A 21,660-nucleotide genomic window follows, 5' to 3' on the forward strand; every position below is an offset into this window, starting at 1 on the left:
TACCCTAAAAGGGGCATATGATGGACTGACAGATGGTGTTGTCACTATTAATGACAATGGGCAGAAAATCCTGAAAACAACTAAAAAACAAAACTGTTTTAGTGAATGGAAAAAAGTCAAAGAACATCGTAAAAAAAGCAATGATACTGAAACTGTAAAAGAAAGTGCTTTACACGACTAATTAAAATCTGATACCCCTTACTAAAAGGATATAAATTCAAATACTGCAAAATTGTAATATTCACCAAATTATGAAATGCCATACTCACTTCAAGGAAAGTCTTAAGCACAATGGTCATTCAAGGAAAACGGGTACTTGCAAAGCCAGCACGATAATAACAATTCATTGACAGCAATTTCAGCCAGCAAAAGAAATATATGCGCAATATGTATAGAATTTGGAAGAATTGTGCACAAACCACTAATACAGGACAAATACTAAAATCGTAAAGCAAGATGGATGAACCAAGAAAACATACGAAAAATTAATTAGGTAAAAGCAACAATTTAATAGACTCACGTCATTGCTTGCCTCATGGACACACGCAGAATGACCTAACTACGTCATTACATCAAAGGCACTGCCTAGAGGGATACTTGGTCAAAGTTTTTTTTATTTTGTTTGCATCTTGTGAACTGACTGAAGTATTAGGCATATAGGAACCACTGGGGCTGGGTTTAAATACACTGCAGTTTTAACAGCAGGATTTGAATATCTGCAATTCTGTACTCACGTAGTAAGTCCCGGACCAAACCACCACCTAAGCCAAAAGATAACTGTTTTTTTATTGGTATACCTCCCACAAGGTGTCCTCTGTTCTATATCCTTTTGATCACTTGTTGCATTGCTTTGCTTTCTGTCTTACTTTTCATCCATTACCTTTGGCCTTCTGCCACTACCTCTTGTCACTTTGTCTTGCCTCAGTTTTCACATAATTTACGAACAAGCCCTCCACAGCAGTGCTAGGAAAATCGACAAGTATCACTCAGATGTTACTTAACCTACTTTAAGATAACTTGTATAGAAACAACCCATTTAAAAGCCTAAATTAAATAGTTAAAACTAACGTCACTTTGTAATGTCCAAATTACCGTGTACTTGAAAATCGTCTAAACTTTACTGAGAAGGAACAAAGCAAATGATGGGGACTAAAAGCTGAGTTTATAAATTACTGAATTGATAAGTTGGCTTTTAACTTCTCAACTAATCGAAGGATACTATGTTGCACACTTGGATAAGCCAATACACCAGTATTTTTTTCAAGTTGCTTCCATGATATATTAGTTGGAAGAATGTTTATCTAGGTTACCCATGTCAGATGTAAATGTAAACGCATTTATCATGTGATGTTTGATTAGCGCTTCTTTTACTCCATTGTTGCAACAAACAAACATTGGTTGCCTTCAAACGAAAAACATGTTGAATGAAAGATCGGGAGCCCATAAACATTTATTTTGTCACATGGATTCAAGCACCTTCCCTGCCATATGAGATATAATTTATGCTAATATACAGTGCATTTCACACAGTTCCTTGCTAATACTGTACAATATACACAAATTTTACACAGTCCCTAACTTTTAACACTGGATACACAGGCTAACTGACTAAATACATAAAACATACCAGTGCTGCATTGTGGAATACTCAGTTACATTCTTGTGTTTACTTATTTTGCTTTGTTTGGCATGCAGCATCCATGTAAACAGTGAACAAACAGTATTATCAATTTTTGTTACAATTGCGTCTACAAATCTTAAATAAAAGCTAAATATGTGGAATATTTAACAGGTTTTATCAACATGACCTGTGATACACAATGAATTTTACTCCAACAGTTTCACCATCATTATTTTGATTTCTCAGTCCTACTAATAGTACAGCATTATCAGGACCTTTACTGCTTTTAGTACCTGTATAATACATTAAAACATGTTCACGATAATTTTGAAGACTTGCTTTTCAGGAAAATAGTTTTTTTCGTGCTTTTCAGGAAAATAGTTTTTCTTCCTCAATTAACCAAATTACAGTAGAAAATACAGTATTAACTTTGAGATATAAGTAAAAAGTACTTAGTAATCAGCAAGAGTATACAATTTAATTAATGATTTTACTCTTACATAGACAAGGAAATAATTGAAAATAAAAAGCCAAGGAGAGATAGAAAGATAAAAACAAAAAGTATGATACAACCTGGAAACAATAATGAAATTATTCATTAGCATTAAAATTACCGAAAGAATAATAATTATGGAAGAGTGTTTGAAAAAGCTCAGTTACACCTGCCTAGTCTTAATCCTTTCGATTCAGTTCTTGTTTCTCTTGTACAACCACTTCAGAAGCAAAGGTGGTATACAAGCTAAATTTGATCATAGGGGTGAAATCTTAATCAGCCACTCTGACTGATGAATCAAAGAATCCTTTTCAGACAAAATCTCCACAAAAAAATGTGCCCCTACTACTGAGGTTTTTTTTCTTTTGATAAATATTTGTACTCAGTGATACACTGAAAATTAACTATTCCATGACTCTGGTCAATTCAACATAAATATCTCTGGAGCTGTTTCAAGTCTGAAAAGCTCGAAAAATATGCATTGTAGAACTTATGTGGGATAGAAACCTGCATAATCAAAACTTAACTTTAATGATACAGAATAGCCAGATTTTGAACTGATATTTAGCCTTTCAATATTTGACAGAGGTAAAATTGTTCACTTTTGTTGTTAGTGGTAGACCAAAAATGTACATGATTCCTTCACACCTGACTGTCTGCATTCTTACCTTTACTAAGTAACACTACTGCTTGTTTATTTAAAGTTGCGTACATTTTATGTAATGATCAGCAAGGATGTCAAGTCTATACAGTAATGTAAGTTAGTTCATTATCCATCTAATTTTGATATTTATAAAAAAGTCAGTGCTTTCAACCAACTGTATTATGAGGGTCATTGCAAAATTTCATAAGCTGAATGGAGGTATTTGTCACCCTTGATTACTATAGAAAGTTCATGGTCTGTCATGCTCACTACTGAAGCAATTACTTTAAAAAGGCCAAGTGGAATTACTGACATTAATTCAGCCTGGTACTATTTTCTATGGTATTCAAATTGTGCTAAAGTATCTACGGTACATAACTGGTTATTTCACATGGCATAATCAAAATCTATGAAAATTTTTCATGACAGTAATAATATAAAAAAACAAAATTGGTTAATCTTTACGTATTCAAAATGAATACAGTGTCTGCTGTTTATGAACAGTACTTGTTTTCAACGTACATAAAAAAGAAAAAGCAGGCTTCTCATATACAGATACAATAGAGGGCTTCCCGGTAGGGAAACATTTCATGGATGGAGGAAAGGTTCCTAAAGGTCACAACTTAGAGGAAACAACAGCTCTTACAACTACACAATGTATTAGGTAGATTTTAAGTGCCATCACCGTAACTCATTTTGGAAAATAATGTTTAGAGAAAATAAATACCTCTCTTCTTTAAAGATGGTAGTTCACCCATGGACAATTTCCAAGGTCAGAAACTGTCATTGTTTCTTTTCAAAAATTAGTATGATATTCAAGCAATCACACATTATTCAGACTGAAGTGCACACATGTAAAATTCCAATTGTTCATGTGTCATTAATACAACACTACATGTTTTTGCAACATGACAAATTTATGTGCCAATTCAAACTCCTAAGCTCACTGCATGGCACCATGAGAATTTCTCCAAGGAGAATTCCTAGGAATTTCTTGGATACTGTGCACTTCCAAATATTGCCAGATACAAACTTTAAAAGAGTATCTATATTAATTTATAAAATATGCCTGTTTATATTTCAGTCTACTGAATTAGCAAAGCCAAGAACCCATATTTTAATCCACTTAAAACAAGTTTCATAACTTTCAGAAAAGGATTAAACTTTCTGTAACTTTAGTCTGCACTTCATTATCCCAGCACATCAAAATCTCTAGTTAAACCTGAATATTTTGTTTCATCTTTCTCATAAAACTCAGGAACATTCACTGTTCATATGTCAAATATGCCACTCTGACATGCACTGTAATAGTCTTGACACCTGATAATACTAGGACATGGATTTGTTGGTGAAGAAGATTGCAGCAATGTAAATGTTCTCAACATTATGATGAAATATTCATGGCATACTGACAATGTTCTCAGCAATGGAAACTGTCCATAAGTGACATCATTCTAAGGCAAGACAATATGGAAGATCAATTTCATGTTATGTGAAAGTTGTTGCAGATAGCAAAGGTGATCACAAATGCAATTTTGTGTGGTCTTCTGTAATATATTTCAAGTGGGTCTGTTCAAGCCGAAGCAAAAATAGAAAAAGAACTAGACTGCAAATAGCTTTATCTACATGTGCTACATGTGTAAATATTTTGAGAAAACAAAGACATGATGTAATTCAAGAAACAATTGCTATAATGCTATATAAGGATATGAAAGCTGGATAATTCTTAAAAAGACTAACCGAATAATAGCTTGATGAAAAAATGCACAGAATTACACCTGTAACTACAGATAAGAGCTGCAAGTTCCCATTAATATATCTGTACTTATTTCACATAAAATTCAGGTGAAATAAACTGTATTTGGTAATTACACAGGAATTCTTTTTTTCCGGCATACTGGAACTGCAGTATTCTCATTGCAGTAACATTTCCTCATCAACAACAATGGCAACTCTGAAAATATAGCGGTTTACAGTTTATAACAGTGGAAAGCCTCCATTAAGCTTGGTTTTATCTGAATGTATGGCTCGTTTTCTTGAACAGCTTATGCATGAAATGTTTCTGTAAGTGCTTACCTTCAATGAAACTATTTTCCTATCAGCTACAATTGTCTTTGTAAACAGCAAATAAAGCTCTTTATTGGTTTATTACAGCTCTTATATGAGTGTATTGTTTTCTACCGGTTGATTACAGTTCTTGACAGGTATTTTAAACTTCAATCATTAATGCAATACCTTTGGGGAATGCATAATTAATAATGATAAAGTCAGTTTTGAAATAAAACTTACAATGAAGCAGATAACATAAAAAACATTAGTGTTAAGTGACTAAATACTATAAAATATGAAATTATTTACTGAATACGATGCTGTAAAATGCATTTATGGAAATTTACCGAAAGCTCATAATATGATTCATGCAGTGCAGGCCAAATTTACCAGTCATATGTCTGCCCTTATTAATAAAGAGACCAAGGCTTGTGACTGTACATAAGACCTGTACTATATGAAACATCGCTATTGATAAGAAAAATGAAGGAGCTTTTAAAAAGGTGTGACTATATATAGTGTCAGGATTCACTGTCAGAGTATGGAGCGATTACTGTATACAGTATCATGAATGGGGAGGCGACAGAAAGATGTGGTGTCCACAGGCTGAAAAAGACTGAGATCTCAAATACGATAAAATGAAAAGGGATAAGGAAGATATGGTCATTAGGCAGTAGATAGCTGTGTGGAAATCTGTAAGAAGGCCCAGGGAATCATGAAATCAAGATGGACAAGACCTAGACCTACTAGGGATTTGGACAGAAAGATCAAGAGACATTAGAAGAATATAGAGATATAATGTTGCATTTAACTACATAAAAGAAAAAGCTTATGTAAAAATTTTTTTTATCTTAATGATGATAACAGTAGCAGACAAAATAAGAGTTTTCCCATTTCAATTGTAATATCATTTGTACTTGAATGATACCTACACTTACAGTATATGAAAAAATACCCATTTCCCAGCTTTAATCAGCTAAAACTAATACCATCTTTACAAGAAAATTAGTTTAGCTTAGCTTTCCACTGTTGTCAATAAATGAAAGGAAAGAATGCAATTACATGGAAAGACAAGACACAGTGATCAACCTCAAACTATCAAACCACAACTCCTCGACAAACACCACCGACTTAACTCATATATGGATACTTGACATCGGTGAGTGGTACCATTGTTTGTTTAATGGCTTGAGGCGAGGTCCACTTGAGAGCATAATGAAGTCCACCAGCCTTGTCATTTGTGCCTGAAATTACACACATTTCACTCACATATATATATATATATATATATATATATATATATATATATATATATATATATATATATATATATATATATATATATATATATATATATATATATATATGTTAAAATAAGAGACTGGGTGTAAGTCCTGATCAATTTCAATTTTATTTCAAAGCCATTAACAAAGGACTGATAAAAGTAGTAAAAATCACAAAGTATATACTATAAAGACATACAGACAAGCATACAATCTGCTGGAGACAAACTCTCCACCTGACAGGTGTCAAAGGGGGGAGGGGCAACAAAATAATGAAGTGCTATGCTCAGCTACTAGGCTTACCAATATGACAATCCTTTTCCATAAATATCTACTACTTTCCTTAAAATTTAAATATTTTACAAATTTCTTTTGAAATTATATGATGCTAATATAAGGAATAATGTTGACTTGATAAATAAAGTAAATAAAGAGGTTTGACGTGGGAAAAGCCCCTTTTTTTGGCGGCTGCTGTGAGTCCTCAAAGTAGTCACACTCTCATGATCCCCCCAGGGCTCCATAAGACAGACCAACCAATCTCAAAAAATTCTCTTATAGTTGGTCTAGGTCAGAATAGTGCTTGTTGGCACAGATAGAATATCAAGGACTCAAGACAAGAGGACTTTGCCTCCTGTTCAAAGTGACTACCTCAGTTTTCCCTTCATCCTTCTCGCACAGATGTGGCCACAGCACATATGACAGCTATTCTCTTCATTACACACCAGGTCTGTACAGGATGATAAATGTTCAACCCAATCCCATACCTTTTCATCAGGGAAATAGGTAGGCTTGAGGACTCACAGTGGTCACTAAAAATAGGTTTTTCCTATGTCAAAATTTGTCTTTTGACAGTGTAACCGCTCTTCGTTTTCATAGGAGCTTACAAAAGAAACTGACAGATGACTAAATGGCTCAGCTCCTAATAAATAAATCCCAAAAACCCAGACATATTTTTGGTCCGAAGTAGAGTCAAAGGTCATCAACCATTTTCCTTATTCTGGATACTCATTAGGGGTTGGCATTTAAGACAGGAAACAACACATGAACCTATATATGTATTATCCTTTGCAGTTCTAAGGTGACTTACCTAATTATGTGGGGTCTAGCCGCAAGATAATTTTACCTTCCTTGGCAGTATCTCATCATGACCACCACTCTCAGGCAATAGGGTTCCAGGAATTTTTTATCCAAGGTAAAGTCACAGTTTATCAACTTTTTTCTCTATTCCTGATACCCGTTGGGTTTGGCAATAAAGAACAGGAAACAACACAAGAACCTACACTTGGATTATCCCTTGTGGTTCTAAGGTGACTTACCTTATTATGTCGGGTCTGACTACGAGATTATTGTGCATTCCTCAGTTCAGGAATACTGCCTCTAATAATCACTCTGTACACTGGGAGACTTCTTCAAAAGAAACATTTTAGAAGAAAGTTAACAATGTACTCACCTTTCAGGTACCATACAACTTTAGAAAGGAGTGAGGTCTGCCTTTTAATGAGGACACTAAAATAATTCTCAGCCAATGGAGGGAGAGTGGCTTGTTTTTGCTAGGGTGTACGAAAAAGAGGACCATGTGGGATGTTTGCTGTAACATCTAAGTAGACCTTGAGTGCTTGAACCAGGCATAATGTTTTATCTAAAAAACTAAGTTCCCTCTTCAGAAAAGTGGATTTTCCCCTTAAAAGGTTCTCGTCCTTGGCCAGGAATGATAGGCCAAGAGACAACAGTAAATGACAGCTCAGTCTATGAGTGATGAAATATTGTCCCCATCCAAAGTGGTCAAGAAGACTGCCTTTTGGAGCATATGAGTTATAGTTGTATTGGGCCCACCGAGTTGAGGAGATGACCGGAGTCTGAAAACCTTATTAAGGGACCAGGTAATGGAAAACTTTGCAGGAGCTGGCCTTTGCAATGCAAAAGACTGGAGAAGGTTATTAACAATTTCCATATTAGAATCAATTCCAAAACCATAAAGCAAGAGTTCTGACAACACTACCTTGTATGCCATGATTGTTGTAATAGCAAAGCACTTGACCTCAAAAGATATATAATAAAATGTAAAACTGTTTCAACAGATTTCAACTGAGCGAGTCAGCATGGAGGTAATCTAACCACATTTTCCATACAGACTGGTATGTTGGATAGATGAAGTCCACACTTTTTGCACTAGGTACTTAGTAATGTTAGGTAAATAATCTTCAAGGCAGACTAAATTTTAAAAATCCACACTTGAAAGTTGCGGTTCAGAAAGGAGGGTGAATAGATAACTTTCCTCCTGACTGAGACAGAACAGCAGATGGTAATGGAATTGATTCTCTTGCCCGATGCTGAAGCAAAAGGAACCTATGGCTTTGGCCAATTTAGGGCCCACTAGGTAAGCAGTTCCATTGAAATCTGGGGCACTGAAGGAAAGAAGAGGTATATCTCTCCTCCATTCATTCCAGTCTTGTAGGAATGCATCTCTTGCTATTGCCTGAATGTCCAGGTTCAGGCACTGGAAGTTGATAGTTCTCACATGTGACAAACAGGTCCACTTCCAGATGTGAAGCATGTTGGCAATTACTTACTTGAGAGGGGCTTAGCATGGGCCCAGGTCCACTTCCAGATGTGAAGCATGTTGGCAATTACTTACTTGAGAGGGGCTTAGCATGGGCCCAACCTCTTTGTAAAGACATTGCAGTCATACTGTCTAGGACTGACAAAATGTGGATCCCTTTATAGAGGTTTCAATTTTCTGAACGGAAAGACAGCCAACGGCTCCAGGAAGCTGATATGATACTCCTTAGAACAGGTAACAATCTTCCTGCTAACTGACAATCCTCCCAATGGCCTCCTAACCTGTCAAGGAGGCATCCACATGTATTATCACTCATACAGACAGTGGAGTCAGGTCGACCTGTCTTGCCGGAGACCCCTTCCAGGTCCATGGATGGAGTATTTTCCCAATCTCAGATGAAGGCGATTGCAAAGCCTTTTCATGGCACGTGAGAGCTAGACTGTTTACATCCTACAGTCACAGTCTCAGGATTTGAACTACTACAGACACAAACTGTAACAGGCCCAGACTTCATTCCAACTGTTGTCTGGAAAACTTGGCTGTTCAAGAAGTCTTCTCAGGTCCTCCCTTATTCTGGGTTGAGTGCTGTTGGGAAGAGACACCCGGCCACAAAGAGTATCCCAACAAAGCCCCAGCCTCAGAAAAAGTCTCCTGGATGTAAGGTGAGACGTGTTCATATTTATTAGGAAACCTTTTTACTGGAGTCTGTCAAGTACCACTTTCAGGCTTCATCAGCACTCTTCTCTGGTGGCTCCCCAGATTAGCCAATCATCTAGGTAGGCTCTCAGACAACTATTGCTGCTAATTTCGTGAAGATTCTTAGGGCCAACATTTAACCTAAAAGGAATGACTGAACTGCTACGTTTCTTCCCTATCCAAAACCCTAGGAAGGGGCAGAAGGAAACAGCAATAGGGACATAGCAGTATACTTCTTTCAGATCTATTTAGATGGCCCCAGTCCCTTGCGGAATGAGCGAAGGTACTTGGGGAACAGCAGCCATCCAAACCTTGTTGCAAACAATAAGTCTGCTCAAACTTGACAGGTCGAGGATCATCCTTTGTTCAGAGGAAACTTTCTTGGGGATGCTGCAGAGGGATGGCAAATAAACACGTCTTTCTCCATGGCTTCCTTTAAGGGGGGTCTGGTTTTGGAAAAAAACTATTTCAGAGGGGGTGGGTGAGATCATCTCTACCCTAGTCCACTGAAAATAATACTGTGTCCCAACGGGGAGGAATTCTGCTTTATGTGATGCTGTAGAACATGACCCCCAACCATGCAAGTCATATTGGGCATCACCTCTTTCCCGTGCCTTTAACACGCAGTCCAGGAGTTGATTTCCCTTTTCCCTGGTAGGAGCATCTTTGTCAGCTTTGGAAGGCGTGCTGGTGCTATTGTTGTTCTTTCTTCTTTTGTTGGAAGACTTCTTTAGTAGTGACTGGAGACTTGGATGGCTCCGATCCATACCGAGCTTCCTTAGGTTTAGGAATTCCGTTACTGTAGTCCTTCAGTGACTTATGCGACAACAGATACTTCTAAAAGGTCCCATCAGAAAGGGGAAGAATGTAATTGGGAGTTTACATTGGCGAGCGAAATGTTGGAACCCACCAATGCTTGCTTTCAAGCCTTCATAGAACACTCTAGAACAGTGTTTCCCAACCTATTTTCATTGTGACCGTAAATACAGTCTAAACCTGGACCAGCAACCCTAAATGTGTGAACATGTAGTAATAAATCCAACCCTTTTAATGTTACAGTTATATTTGCAAATGTTTATGAGTCAACATTATCTATTTATATAAGTTTATATTACAAACACAATGAATTTTAATAAATTTGAAACAGAAAAAAACAAGTGTTAAAAACATGAACTTTTACTTGCACATACGGTCACAAAAAATATGTTTTTCTTCATTGGCTAACAATCACAGCTTTTTATACTTTGCTGATAAATTTTGGTGATTCATAAAATTAATACAATGAATCATATATAAAAAATGAAATCCATTATTACAAAGAAGACGGTCCCAACACTAAATACTCAAACAACCTCAGTTCAATTGTTCATTGCTTAACCTTTTGCTTATGTTTTTCTTCTCTCGTCCTTTCTTGCTCTTCCTGTGTTCTTTTCTTTCGTTTTAGTCTTGTTACTGCTACGGTTTAGGTATGTCCTGTGCCTATTCCCCCGTTTTTATTTATCTTATAATTTATATATCGATGTTTTAATGTGATTTTTTGTAAGAAGTTTTTTTTTAATCATTGCAGCCTTGAAAATGCGACTATAGCAAATTGTCGTGAAACGTCGGCATAATAAACGTATTGTCATAATGGTGTCCTTTCCCTTCGCCTTCGAGACTCATGATTATATATATATATATATATATATGTATATATATATATATATATATATATATATATATATATATATATATATATATATATATATATATATATACATACATATATATATATATATACACACACAAATACAGGCACATACATACATACATACATACATATATATATATATATATATATATATATATATATATATATATATATATATATATATATATATATATATATATATATATATCCATACATCTACATACATGATAAAAATACAAGCTTGAGGAAACTTGAATCTGGAATCACTTAGAAGAAATGAACTATTTTTCTTAAGCTAAACACATTATTTATAATAAGGAAAAATATCATGCTCCATATTAAAACCTGAAGTTTGTAAAATAAGTATTCTTAATATAAGAAAATTATCCATGCTCAAATTATACCATCTGATTTTATTTATATTTTTCCTGTATTTGATAAAAAATCTACTAGATGTTTATTTATCACTAGTTCTAAAATTTATCATTAAAGAGATATCTCTTGCCTAATTAACTTTTGAAAAACTTAATGGCAAAATAGGTAATAGACCTGAACATATGAGGATCATTAAAAATGATAAAAAGTGCTGAAACTTGATGACATGAAATATTGAAAATCTGGAGTTGAAAACGGTCAACCCCACTGCTTGTACAATATGTTATGATAAAGAATATTTTGCAGTAAAAAATAAGTTTATATAAGTCTCATTTTAATAAAACGCTCATTGTTATGATACTGCAACTGCACAAAGCTATGAGGGTTTTATTAAAAACTATCATTTCTACATTACAAAAATCTACTAAATCAAGTAATAGTTTCTGAAGAGAACATGCTATACAGATAATGTTCTCAGATCTTAACAGTCACTGATATTATTCAGTCTTTCGTGATGTACAGAAATTAAATATGACCATAAGAGTCTAATTCATGTTACAGTATACTGATTGTTAGCAGTTCAACAGACAGTTCATCAAAATAATGTTTACCTGAAGGAGTTACTTACCAGACATGCGAGCACCACCAAATGGCTGTTGCGCCACTACGGATCCCGTCGACTTGTCGTTGATGTAGAAATTACCAGCAGAGTCTTTTAGTGCATCTGTAGCCTTAGCTAGCCAGGCCCTGTTGACAAAGAGAATCCATATATCTTGTCTTATTCGTTCCTGTTACACTCTAAATAATTATAGTACATAATAACCATAACAACGTGGATTAACTTTTTGCGTACATTTGTTTTTTTATTACTGCAGTATTATACTAGTGGTAAAGTACCGGTAATCAAATTGTGTATTTCATGTATTCTATTGCTACTATGGGTAAAATAATGCAGTTGTGCATTTCACTGCAAATGCTTACTCATCTTGAGCAAAGATGGCCCCAGTGAGGGCATATGGTGTGGAGGTATTTGCCACAGTAATCATGTCATCCACCTTCTCATCAGGATATACATACACAGTTAAAACAGGCCCAAAGATTTCTTCTGTCATAATGCAATCATGAGGGTCTGTTGTCTCGACAATGGTTGGCTCAATAAAATATCCAACACTGCAACAAGATTTAGAACCCTGTTAACCAATGATTAAAACTCAGAATTCTTTTTGATTCAGAAGAAAATGATCATAAAGTTCAAGAAAGAATGGCAAACTTTCACCGATACTTCTTATACAGCACAAAAAATATTAGGAAGAGAGATTGCCTTATGATCTTACTCATGTCATATTTACCACCAGCAACAATGCTAAGTTTAGGAGAAGATTTCGCATGATCAATGTAACCAGTAATTCGTTTGAATGCCTTTTCATCAATCACAGCAGAGGTAAAGGAATCAAATTCTTTAACATCTCCAACTTTCAGCTCTTTTTGTGTTGCTATCAAACCTTCTTTTACCTAAAAGAGGAAAATATACATTAAAACAAGAATGAGATGTTAGCAGTAATATATCTTTATCAACTTTACAAACTAAATAACAGGACACTCTTGAAACTGAAAGTCTTGAAAAAATGTATTGTACATTTAATCTAAGTAATTGAGACCCACCCAGGTTTTTATGTTTCACTGATAAGAAACGGGTGGCATACAAGACTCACAAGCATATACGACACATCCCAACTTTTGCAATGAATTTCCTGCCTAAAATTTCCTTGTGTTTGTTTAACCAACCCTATCAGTTTACATCCGCCTAATCCTTCGGTCAGCGACGCTGGACGCAAACCAAGAGAAGAACCCTCACCTGAGAGGCATTCCTCCGGGTAGCATCTTACCTCTGGCGGTAACAGTAGTATTTAAGTCATTCTCCGAGTGTCAATCAGGGAAGGAACATCTTACAATCTTTTCGTGTGGAATTCAATTTCTAGCTCATATTTATTCATAACTTCTCTTGTTTCTTAAATATTCCCCTGTGGGTTGTCAGCATTTGTCCCAGTGGTTTGTGCATAAACCTCTAAATTACTTAAGTACTTGTGTGTATTTGCCTTCACCAGCTGGAAGAACTGTAAATGCCTTGCTTCTGTTATGCCGCCCGCCCTTGTAATCCTGTTTTCTTTCAAAAACTACTGTTTGTCTTGAGAGACTTCTCACCAGTAAACACTTCCTAGTTATTTGGTAAATTATCTTTTACTTCATTACAGTATATTTGAATTTAAGGTATATCCTTTTAGTATAGCATATATGTGCAACTGTAATGTTTTCATCACAGTTTTGCTAAGTGTCAGTGTTTTGCAGTTTCAATTACTTTGTTTCACTAAGTAATGTTGTGTCGTTGGTTTTGGTATCAACAGTATGTTTTCTCCCCAGTGTTTTTTGGATAGTGTTAAACTGGGTTATTTCATATTTTGTCAAATTTATCAGTTGTAGGTTTTCCGTAAGTTCAATGGACAAAATAATAATAATAATAATAATAATAATAATAATAATAATAATAATAATAATAATAATAATACTAAGGAAATAGACCCTCTCTTAAACAGGTCTATTGAAAAGGATGGCTGTATTTTGCAAATTTATCTTATACAGGATCTTTTCTGTTTTCCTTATAATTCGCTTTTCAGGCTCAGCGATGTTGGTCAGCAACTGGCCAATATTCATATTGGAAAAAGATAGTGTGTGGAATGCGGGAAGTCTTTCATTGAAATATTCAATCAGAAATCCATGGAATCCTTCGTGGTCTGGATTCAGGTTCTTCTACTTCAGGTTGTGGTACCGTCGACATGTTTCGACCATCTCGTTGGTCATCCTCTGGACGTGGTTGAGAAGGATCTGGAGAAACAAGGGGTCGGTACTTATTGTGGGGGGTCGGGGTTTGTTCTTGATTGGTGCTGAATTATGATTGGCTGCCCAGGGCAGGTCATCTCGGGCGGAGCCTTCTCTCCGCGTTGATGTTCGGGGATCGTCTTGCGTGCGAGCAGCATTGTAGTGCTGGGGATGAATGGGAGAATTTCGATCCTCAAATGCGGAATTTTGTTTCGCTCGTTTTCTATGGTGGTAGTTCGGTGCAGGTCTCCTGGTAGCTGTGGGGAGAAGGAAGGTTTCTAGCATAATGTTGAGGGTTGGTTTCTCCTTCCAAATGTGCTATGCTTCCAAGAGGCGCAGGCGGCGGTGGTCAGTAGTTTGGTCAATTATTTCCATATTCATGATTATATCTTTTCTTGCAATTCTCTGGTCATGTGCGGTCCTGGCATGGTTAAAGATGGCTCCCTCTTGGGCATGGCAGGAAATCCTCTTGGAGAAACGCACGGTAGTCATACTGAAGTAAGAGCCGAGGCATCCTCGGACGGGGCATGAATACCGGTATACCACTTTGGTTTTCTTGAAGGGGTCCTGCTGAGGGGGGACTGGATTGTTACGCATCATCAGACTGCTTGTCTTTTTGCTCTTGTAATAAATGACCAGATGAATATTCTTATTGGGGTCAACGGGGCAGACATTATCCTCGATGATGTTTTTGAGGGCACATTTGTCTTCTTTATATTTATAATGAAATTGTCCTTTATAGAAGAGCTCTATGCATTCAGGGGCATCGGGGCGAGGTTCCTGCTGGCACCATTTACTGATGTTCGCCTTGATAGACTCTTTTATATTTCGGTTTGGGTGTCCATTGTCGACGAGGGGTCTGGGCTACACGTTCCATTTCTTCGTGGGTGTCATTTAGTGGTGTCATTTCAGGAGGAGCAGTGCGAGAGGGCCCTCCTGACGTAGGCGCTGATGGTGGAGCACTTATACCTCTCAGGGCACTCGCTCGCCCCGTTCATATACATGCCCAGGTTCGTCAACTTCATGTAGACCTTCGTAGAGAAAGAGGCCTCTCTGCTCCACAGGGACGTCAAGGAAGGAGGCACCGGTTTTGGCTATGTTCGATGGTGAAACTGAGGCAGCTATGGTTGTGGAAAGAATGCCTCAGGTTCTCGATCTCCTCTTGCGAATTGGCGCTGACGAAGGTGTCGTCAATGTAGCGCACGTACATCCTTGGCTGGTCTGTGTCTTCGAATGCCCTTTGCTCCATACTGCCCATATAGAAATTGGCGAAGAGGACTCCAAGGGAGAACCCATCACCATCCCGTCGATCTGGGTGTACATATGGCTACAATGGTTGAAGAAAGGCCCCTGAATGCATAGAGCTCTTCTATAAAGGACAATTTCATCATAAATATAAAGAAGACGAACGTGCCCTCAAGGACATCATCGAGGATAATGTCTGCCCCGTTGACCCCAATAAGAATATTCATCTGGTCATTTATTACAAGAGCAAAAAGACGAGCAGTCTTGTGATGCGTAACAATCCAGCCCCCCTCAGCAGGACCCCTTCAAGAAAACCAACGTGGTATACTGGTACTCATGCCCCGTCAGAGGATGCCTCGGTTCTTACATCAGTATGACCACCAAGCATTTCTCCAAGAGGATTTCCTGCCACGCCCAAGAGGGAGCCATCTTTTAACCATGCCAGGATCGCTCATAACCAGAGAATTGCAAGAAAAGATATAATCATGAATATGGAAATAATTGACCAAACTACTGACCACCGCCGCTTGCGCCTCTTGGAAGCACTGCACATTAGGAAGGAGAAACTAACCCTCAACAGTACGCAGGAAATCTTTCTCCTCCCTACGGCCGTCAGGTGACCTGCACCGAGCGACCACCATAGCAAACGAGCGAAACAAAATTCCGCATCTGACGATCGAAATTCTTCCATTCATCCCCAGCACTACAATGCTGCTCGCACGCAAGACGAGCCCCGAACATCAACGCGGAGAGAAGGCTCCGCCCGAGATGGCCTGCCCTGGGCAGCCAATCATAATTCAGCACCAATCAGAAACACCCCACCCCTATAAATACCGGCCCAAGTGCCTTGTTTCTCCAGATCCTTCTCAACCGTGTCCAGAGGATGACCAACGAGATGGTCGAAACATGTCGACCGTACCACAACCTGAAGCAGAAGAACCTGAATCCAGACCACGAAGGATTCCATGGATTTCTGATTGAATATTTCAGTGAAAGACTTCCCGCATTCCACACACTATCTTTTTCCAATATGAATATTGGCCAGTTGCTGACCAACATTGCTGAGCCTGAAAAGCAAATTATAAGGAAAACAGAAAAGATCCTGTATAAGAAAAATTAGTATAATACAGCCACCCTTTTCAATAATAATAATAATAATAATAATAATAATAATAATATTATTATTATTATTATTATTATTATTATTATTATTATTATTATCTGATTATTACTATTATTATTATTATCTGGTACTGAGTAGTTGAAAGGAAATGATCACTGGCTGGCATTTGACATTAGTCATGGGCAAATAAATTACAAACAATAATGCTTTACCTGTGGCCATAATGACTGAGGAATGTACGCACGAGAGCAAGCAGAGCACTTCTGACCACAATATTCGAAGGCAGAACGGATGGTACCATTAACAACAGAGGTTGCATCAGCAGATGGATGAATCAGATGATAATTCTTACCACCACATTCACCAACCAGTCTTGGGAAATTGACGTAATTGGAAAGATTTTGCCCTACTTGTGTCCATAATCTTTGGAATGTCCTGAAAAAGAGGGTAAAATAAAAAAAAAAATTTGTCTTACCTATTTGGAACTCTCTGAACAAGGCAAGACAAAAAAGTCTTTCCTGAGAGAGCCCTTGCTTATGCACTGCTTGTTAATGGCTAATTATTCTGAAAATGTAACAATATCTAATTATGAGGCCAGTGAGCCTAGAGTTTCAGTGGGATATTCAGCATTAAATTTCTAACCTATGACCTAAAAACTAGCGAATAAAAAAAAAAAAAAAGTAGAAAAAACTCTGCATAGATAACACAATTTATCCAAAAACAAAATTAATTTTTCTTATGTAAAAAAAAATCACCTTTTCTTGTCCTTTTGTGCATTTGCCAAAATCCTCAAACAATACATTGGGTAAACACAGGGATGCCAGAAGCACCATTATGACTGGAGGGCAGATACCCATCAGTTCAAGAAGGGACAGTGTTAGTGTAACAATCAATGGAGGGAAACAAGCTGATGTTGCAGTGGAGAGGGCCATAAAAAGTCAAGGAGGTGGGTAATTGCATGGACTACATGGCTGATGTTGACAGAAAACTGAGAGCGAAGCAAGTTACACAGCAGAGGCTGTCATCAGAGAAGAAAGATGCCTGAGTGAAACCATCATTAAAGAAAAAGCTAACAATGACCAAGTAATTCTGGATGAGGGCTGGTTGGAACTTTGACTGCAGAAGGATGAAAAGGGTGCAGAGATGTCATCATTAGTGGCAAATAAAGAAGCAGCAGATGGAACTGGTATTGTAGTTGATGGAGGAATACCCAGATGTCAATACTAGTAATCCAAGTAGGATTTCGCTGGGAGAACGTTGCACCGGTGTGAAGAGTGAAGATGTACTGTTTATTGATTCAGGATGAAGATGACATACTCGAGATGGGAGTCATTGAAAGAATAACTTCTGCACACACCTCACCAGTAGTGTTAGTAAGGAAAAATGATGGATCAAATAAGTTCTGCAAGAACTACTGTCAACTGAAATCCATATCCAAGTTTGACAAAGAACTCATAGGAGATCCTGAGGCTATGATGGTGAAGCTTTGTAATGACAGATTTTTCATCTAGTTGGACCTGAGAAAGGGATATTGGCATATCCTGATGGAAGTAGGTCAAAGGAGAAGACAACTTTCACAGTTTCAAGTGGTTGTTACCAGTTAAAGAGGATACTGTTTGGGTTAATGAACCCAGCAGTAATTTTCAACAGGTTGATGAGGAAGATGCTGCTAGCTGGAACCAGCAACACTGACCATTTTGTGGACATGTTGATTAAATGCACGGTGTCGTGGGTAGACTGCATCTGGGACTCGAGGACCTATTCTAAAGGGTAAGGGGAGCAGGACCAACTATCCAACTTTCCAAGTGTTATGTCAGGTACTGAAGTGGAATTCCTTGGGCACAAGGTCAGCTACAATAGGACTGCCATGGATGAAGTGAAACTGATGAAAATCCAGGACCCAGCACCACCAAGGACCATGATACAAGTGAGATTGTTCCTAAGTTTGACAGGCTACTACAAGAAGTTTATGAACAGCTACAAAATAAATTTTGCAGCCTAAAGATTCTATCTGTACCTGTATGGGGTGGATTTCATGATACAGACCAACCATAAACCACTTGCATATATTCGATGTTTCAAGACTGGTCCAAGGATCTCCAAGTGGGCCATAGCAACAAGTTTACAGCGGAGAGCATTCAAGGAAAGCTCAGCGTTGGTGCAGACTACCTCAGCAAGGAAAATTCAGAAAAAAATTTATGATAATTTTTCTTAATTTGGGGTGCACTGTCAAAGCATAATTTATGAGATTACCATTTCTATTGTATAGTTTCCCGTAGTACCATTTTCTGTTGCAGTCAAAAAGAAGATAAAAGCTGGAATTTTCTCTTACAATCTAGATTTATCAGAAGAGTATGAGTTAATTTAACATATAAGTTTAGTTTAAAGAAATATTCACCTATATTATCTTTAGTGAAGTGTCACTGTTTTGTTTATGCTTCATAGCACGTAGTACCATTTTTATTAGGGCTTTTATTTCATCTGATTTTTTAAAGATGTTTCCGACTGCCAAAGGCGGCCAGAATTGTGCAACTTCTGCCTTGTGGAATCTGATCTGAGAGAATAGGCTTAAGAGTTCTAGTTGAGGATGAAGGTGCCACATTTAAATGACCAAGGTACGAGATAGCAGGACAGACTGACAGAACAGAGAACAGAAATAGAAAGAAAACCAAGAGCTTCCTTTAGAGAAATTTATCTTTGCAGCAGCTTTCTCAAGTAGGGAGCCATTCCAGGAGAGAGAGAGAGAGAGAGAGAGAGAGAGAGAGAGAGAGAGAGAGAGAGAGAGAGAGAGAGAGAGAGAGAGAGAGAGAGAGAGAACAGAACCTACCCAAGACTAGATCCAGTTAGAAGTGGAAGTTTTTACAGTAACTGAAAAGTTTCCACTAAATAAAGTGTATATATTTTATTCAATGTTTTAATCACACCACATTATAAATATCAAATTCACACTACACATTGTGGCTATAGCCTACACACACATATATCATATATATGTATATATATATATATATATATATATATATATATATATATATATATATATATATATATATATATATATATATGTTTGTGTGTGTGTGTTGAAGGCGGTTGCTTTAAACCTGATGGATAGCAGTGAGCTTGAGAAGAACGACAATTTCTTTTTTTCCTTTCATTGTACTTTATTAGCTGACGTTTCCGGACCATCTGTCCTATTTTCAAAGCTATAAATTAAATTAAAGAATAAGAATTAAAAACAGACTCGGGCTTAAAAAAGGAAGGTTTTTACGCAAAATAATAAAAGCATAAAAGGGGATATGACAAAAAGGAACAAAGTTTACCGAGTACTAGTGTATATAAAAACTAAGTGACCCTCAGGGCCTGTTTGGTGCCATCGGAAAATCACGAGAGGTACAGAGGTGTTGACGTGATCTGAGTATTCAACTGGGGAACTGGAACTAGCGGTTTAATGAAAAATGATTCCGTTATTGACAGCTGATGGCCATTCAGAGGTTTGCCTATTATTTCAAAAATCTTTGTAATCGATGTTATATTTACATATTTTGGCGTGATCTCTTATGCATGAGAATTCGGGGTTTGATAATTTTACACCCATTCGATAACTTACACCACGATGAGAGTCTAATCTCACATTCAACAACCTATGAGTGGAGCCCACGTGCTTCCCCAGGTCACATCTTGGGCAATTAAACAAATAAATGACTCCCGAGGTCATCAAAAGGCGAAGACTTTCTTTATATTGAAACAAGGACCCAATCAATCGTCATTGGGTTACTAGGCATTCATTCAGGTTCAACAGCAGGTAGATATTTGTTCAGTCTTTGTCGTAAGTCCTGGTAAAAAGTTGATCGTAAATGAGCGGGACACTTGCATAAAAAGATAGTCTAGGAACTCTTGGTATTTAAAATTTTGGGTGAAAAATATTGTTCAAAAATTTATGAAGATGCTTTGTAAAAATGTTAGGTGGAAGGCAATTATTAACAAAACACTGGTGGATATAAAATTTCACTATGGAAGCTATTCCATTCAGATGTTAAACTAAAGGCCCTATGGAAGAGGGCAGATAGAGTTTAACTTAAAATTAAAAAAAACAATGACTATAAAAATTAGAACCCAAAACAGTAAAAGTTATTTCCAAAAAAACGTGGTATTAAAATGGTCATCGTATATAGAAACTATTATATCTAAAAAGGGCAGTTTATTCATTTTCATACTCAATCGCAAATATTTTTCACCCAAAAAATATTTGCGTAAAGATTTTTCCCCATAAAATGTAAATATAACATCGATTACAAAGATTTTAAAATAATAGGCAACGCTCCAAATGATCATCAACTTTCAATAACGGAATCATTTTTCATGAAACAGCTAGTTCCAGTTCCCCAGTTAAATATTCAGATCACGTCAACACCTCTCATCATTTTCCATTGTAACCAGACGGGCCCTAAGAGTCACTCAGTTTTTACCTTCGCTACTACTCGGTAATCTTTGTTCCTTTTTATCATATCTCCTTTCATACTTTTATTATTTTACGTAAAAACTTTTTTTTAAGCCCGAGTCTGTTTTTAATTCTCATTCTTTAATTTACAACTTTGAAAATGGGGCAGATGGTCCTGAAACGTCAGCTAATAAAGTACAATGAAAGGAAAACGAGGAATTGTCATTCTTCCTAAGTTGTTGCTATATATATATATATATATATATATATATATATATATATATATATACATATATATATATATGTATTATGTATATATATACATATATATATACATATATATATAAATTTATATATATATATATATATATATATATGTGTATTATGTATATATATACATATATATACATATATATATGTATATATATATAATTTATATATATATATATATATATATATATATATATATATATATATATATATACATACATATATATATATATGTATATATATTGCCAACTTATATTCCCATTTTTATGAATCTACATTCTTATAAAATAGTCCTTTTAA

The 21,660-nt window shown here is 36.5% G+C and overlaps 1 protein-coding gene across 1 annotated transcript; it reads right to left on the reverse strand.

Annotated features, from left to right (window-relative positions):
- Positions 1 to 1,437: 1,437 nt before the first annotated feature.
- LOC136842318 (delta-1-pyrroline-5-carboxylate dehydrogenase, mitochondrial-like) lies at positions 1,438 to 17,802 on the reverse strand. Its single transcript, XM_067109578.1, has 6 exons — positions 17,727 to 17,802; positions 16,865 to 17,193; positions 12,743 to 12,922; positions 12,392 to 12,579; positions 12,039 to 12,157; positions 1,438 to 6,050 (listed from the first exon to the last, which is right to left on the reverse strand). Exons 1-6 carry the CDS (start codon positions 17,800 to 17,802, stop codon positions 5,938 to 5,940), a joined length of 1,005 nt encoding a protein of 334 aa, XP_066965679.1. The 3' UTR covers positions 1,438 to 5,937.
- Between the last annotated feature and the right edge of the window lie 3,858 nt (positions 17,803 to 21,660).

Source organism: Macrobrachium rosenbergii, chromosome 10 (assembly GCF_040412425.1).
Source record: "Macrobrachium rosenbergii isolate ZJJX-2024 chromosome 10, ASM4041242v1, whole genome shotgun sequence".
Classification (NCBI taxonomy): Eukaryota; Metazoa; Arthropoda; class Malacostraca; order Decapoda; family Palaemonidae; genus Macrobrachium; species Macrobrachium rosenbergii.

Bases quoted from the DNA above. Each gene is read 5' to 3' on its own strand.
- LOC136842318 (XM_067109578.1), bottom strand. From the start codon at position 17,802: ATGACATCTCTGCACCCTTTTCATCCTTCTGCAGTCAAAGTTCCAACC. The intron at 12,580-12,742 runs AAGATCATAAGG...TCTTGTTGCAGT, and splicing joins GTGGTAAATATGACATGAGT to GTTGGATATTTTATTGAGCC. The intron at 12,158-12,391 runs GTAAGCATTTGC...CTTTGTCAACAG, and splicing joins GCCATCTTTGCTCAAGATGA to GGCCTGGCTAGCTAAGGCTA.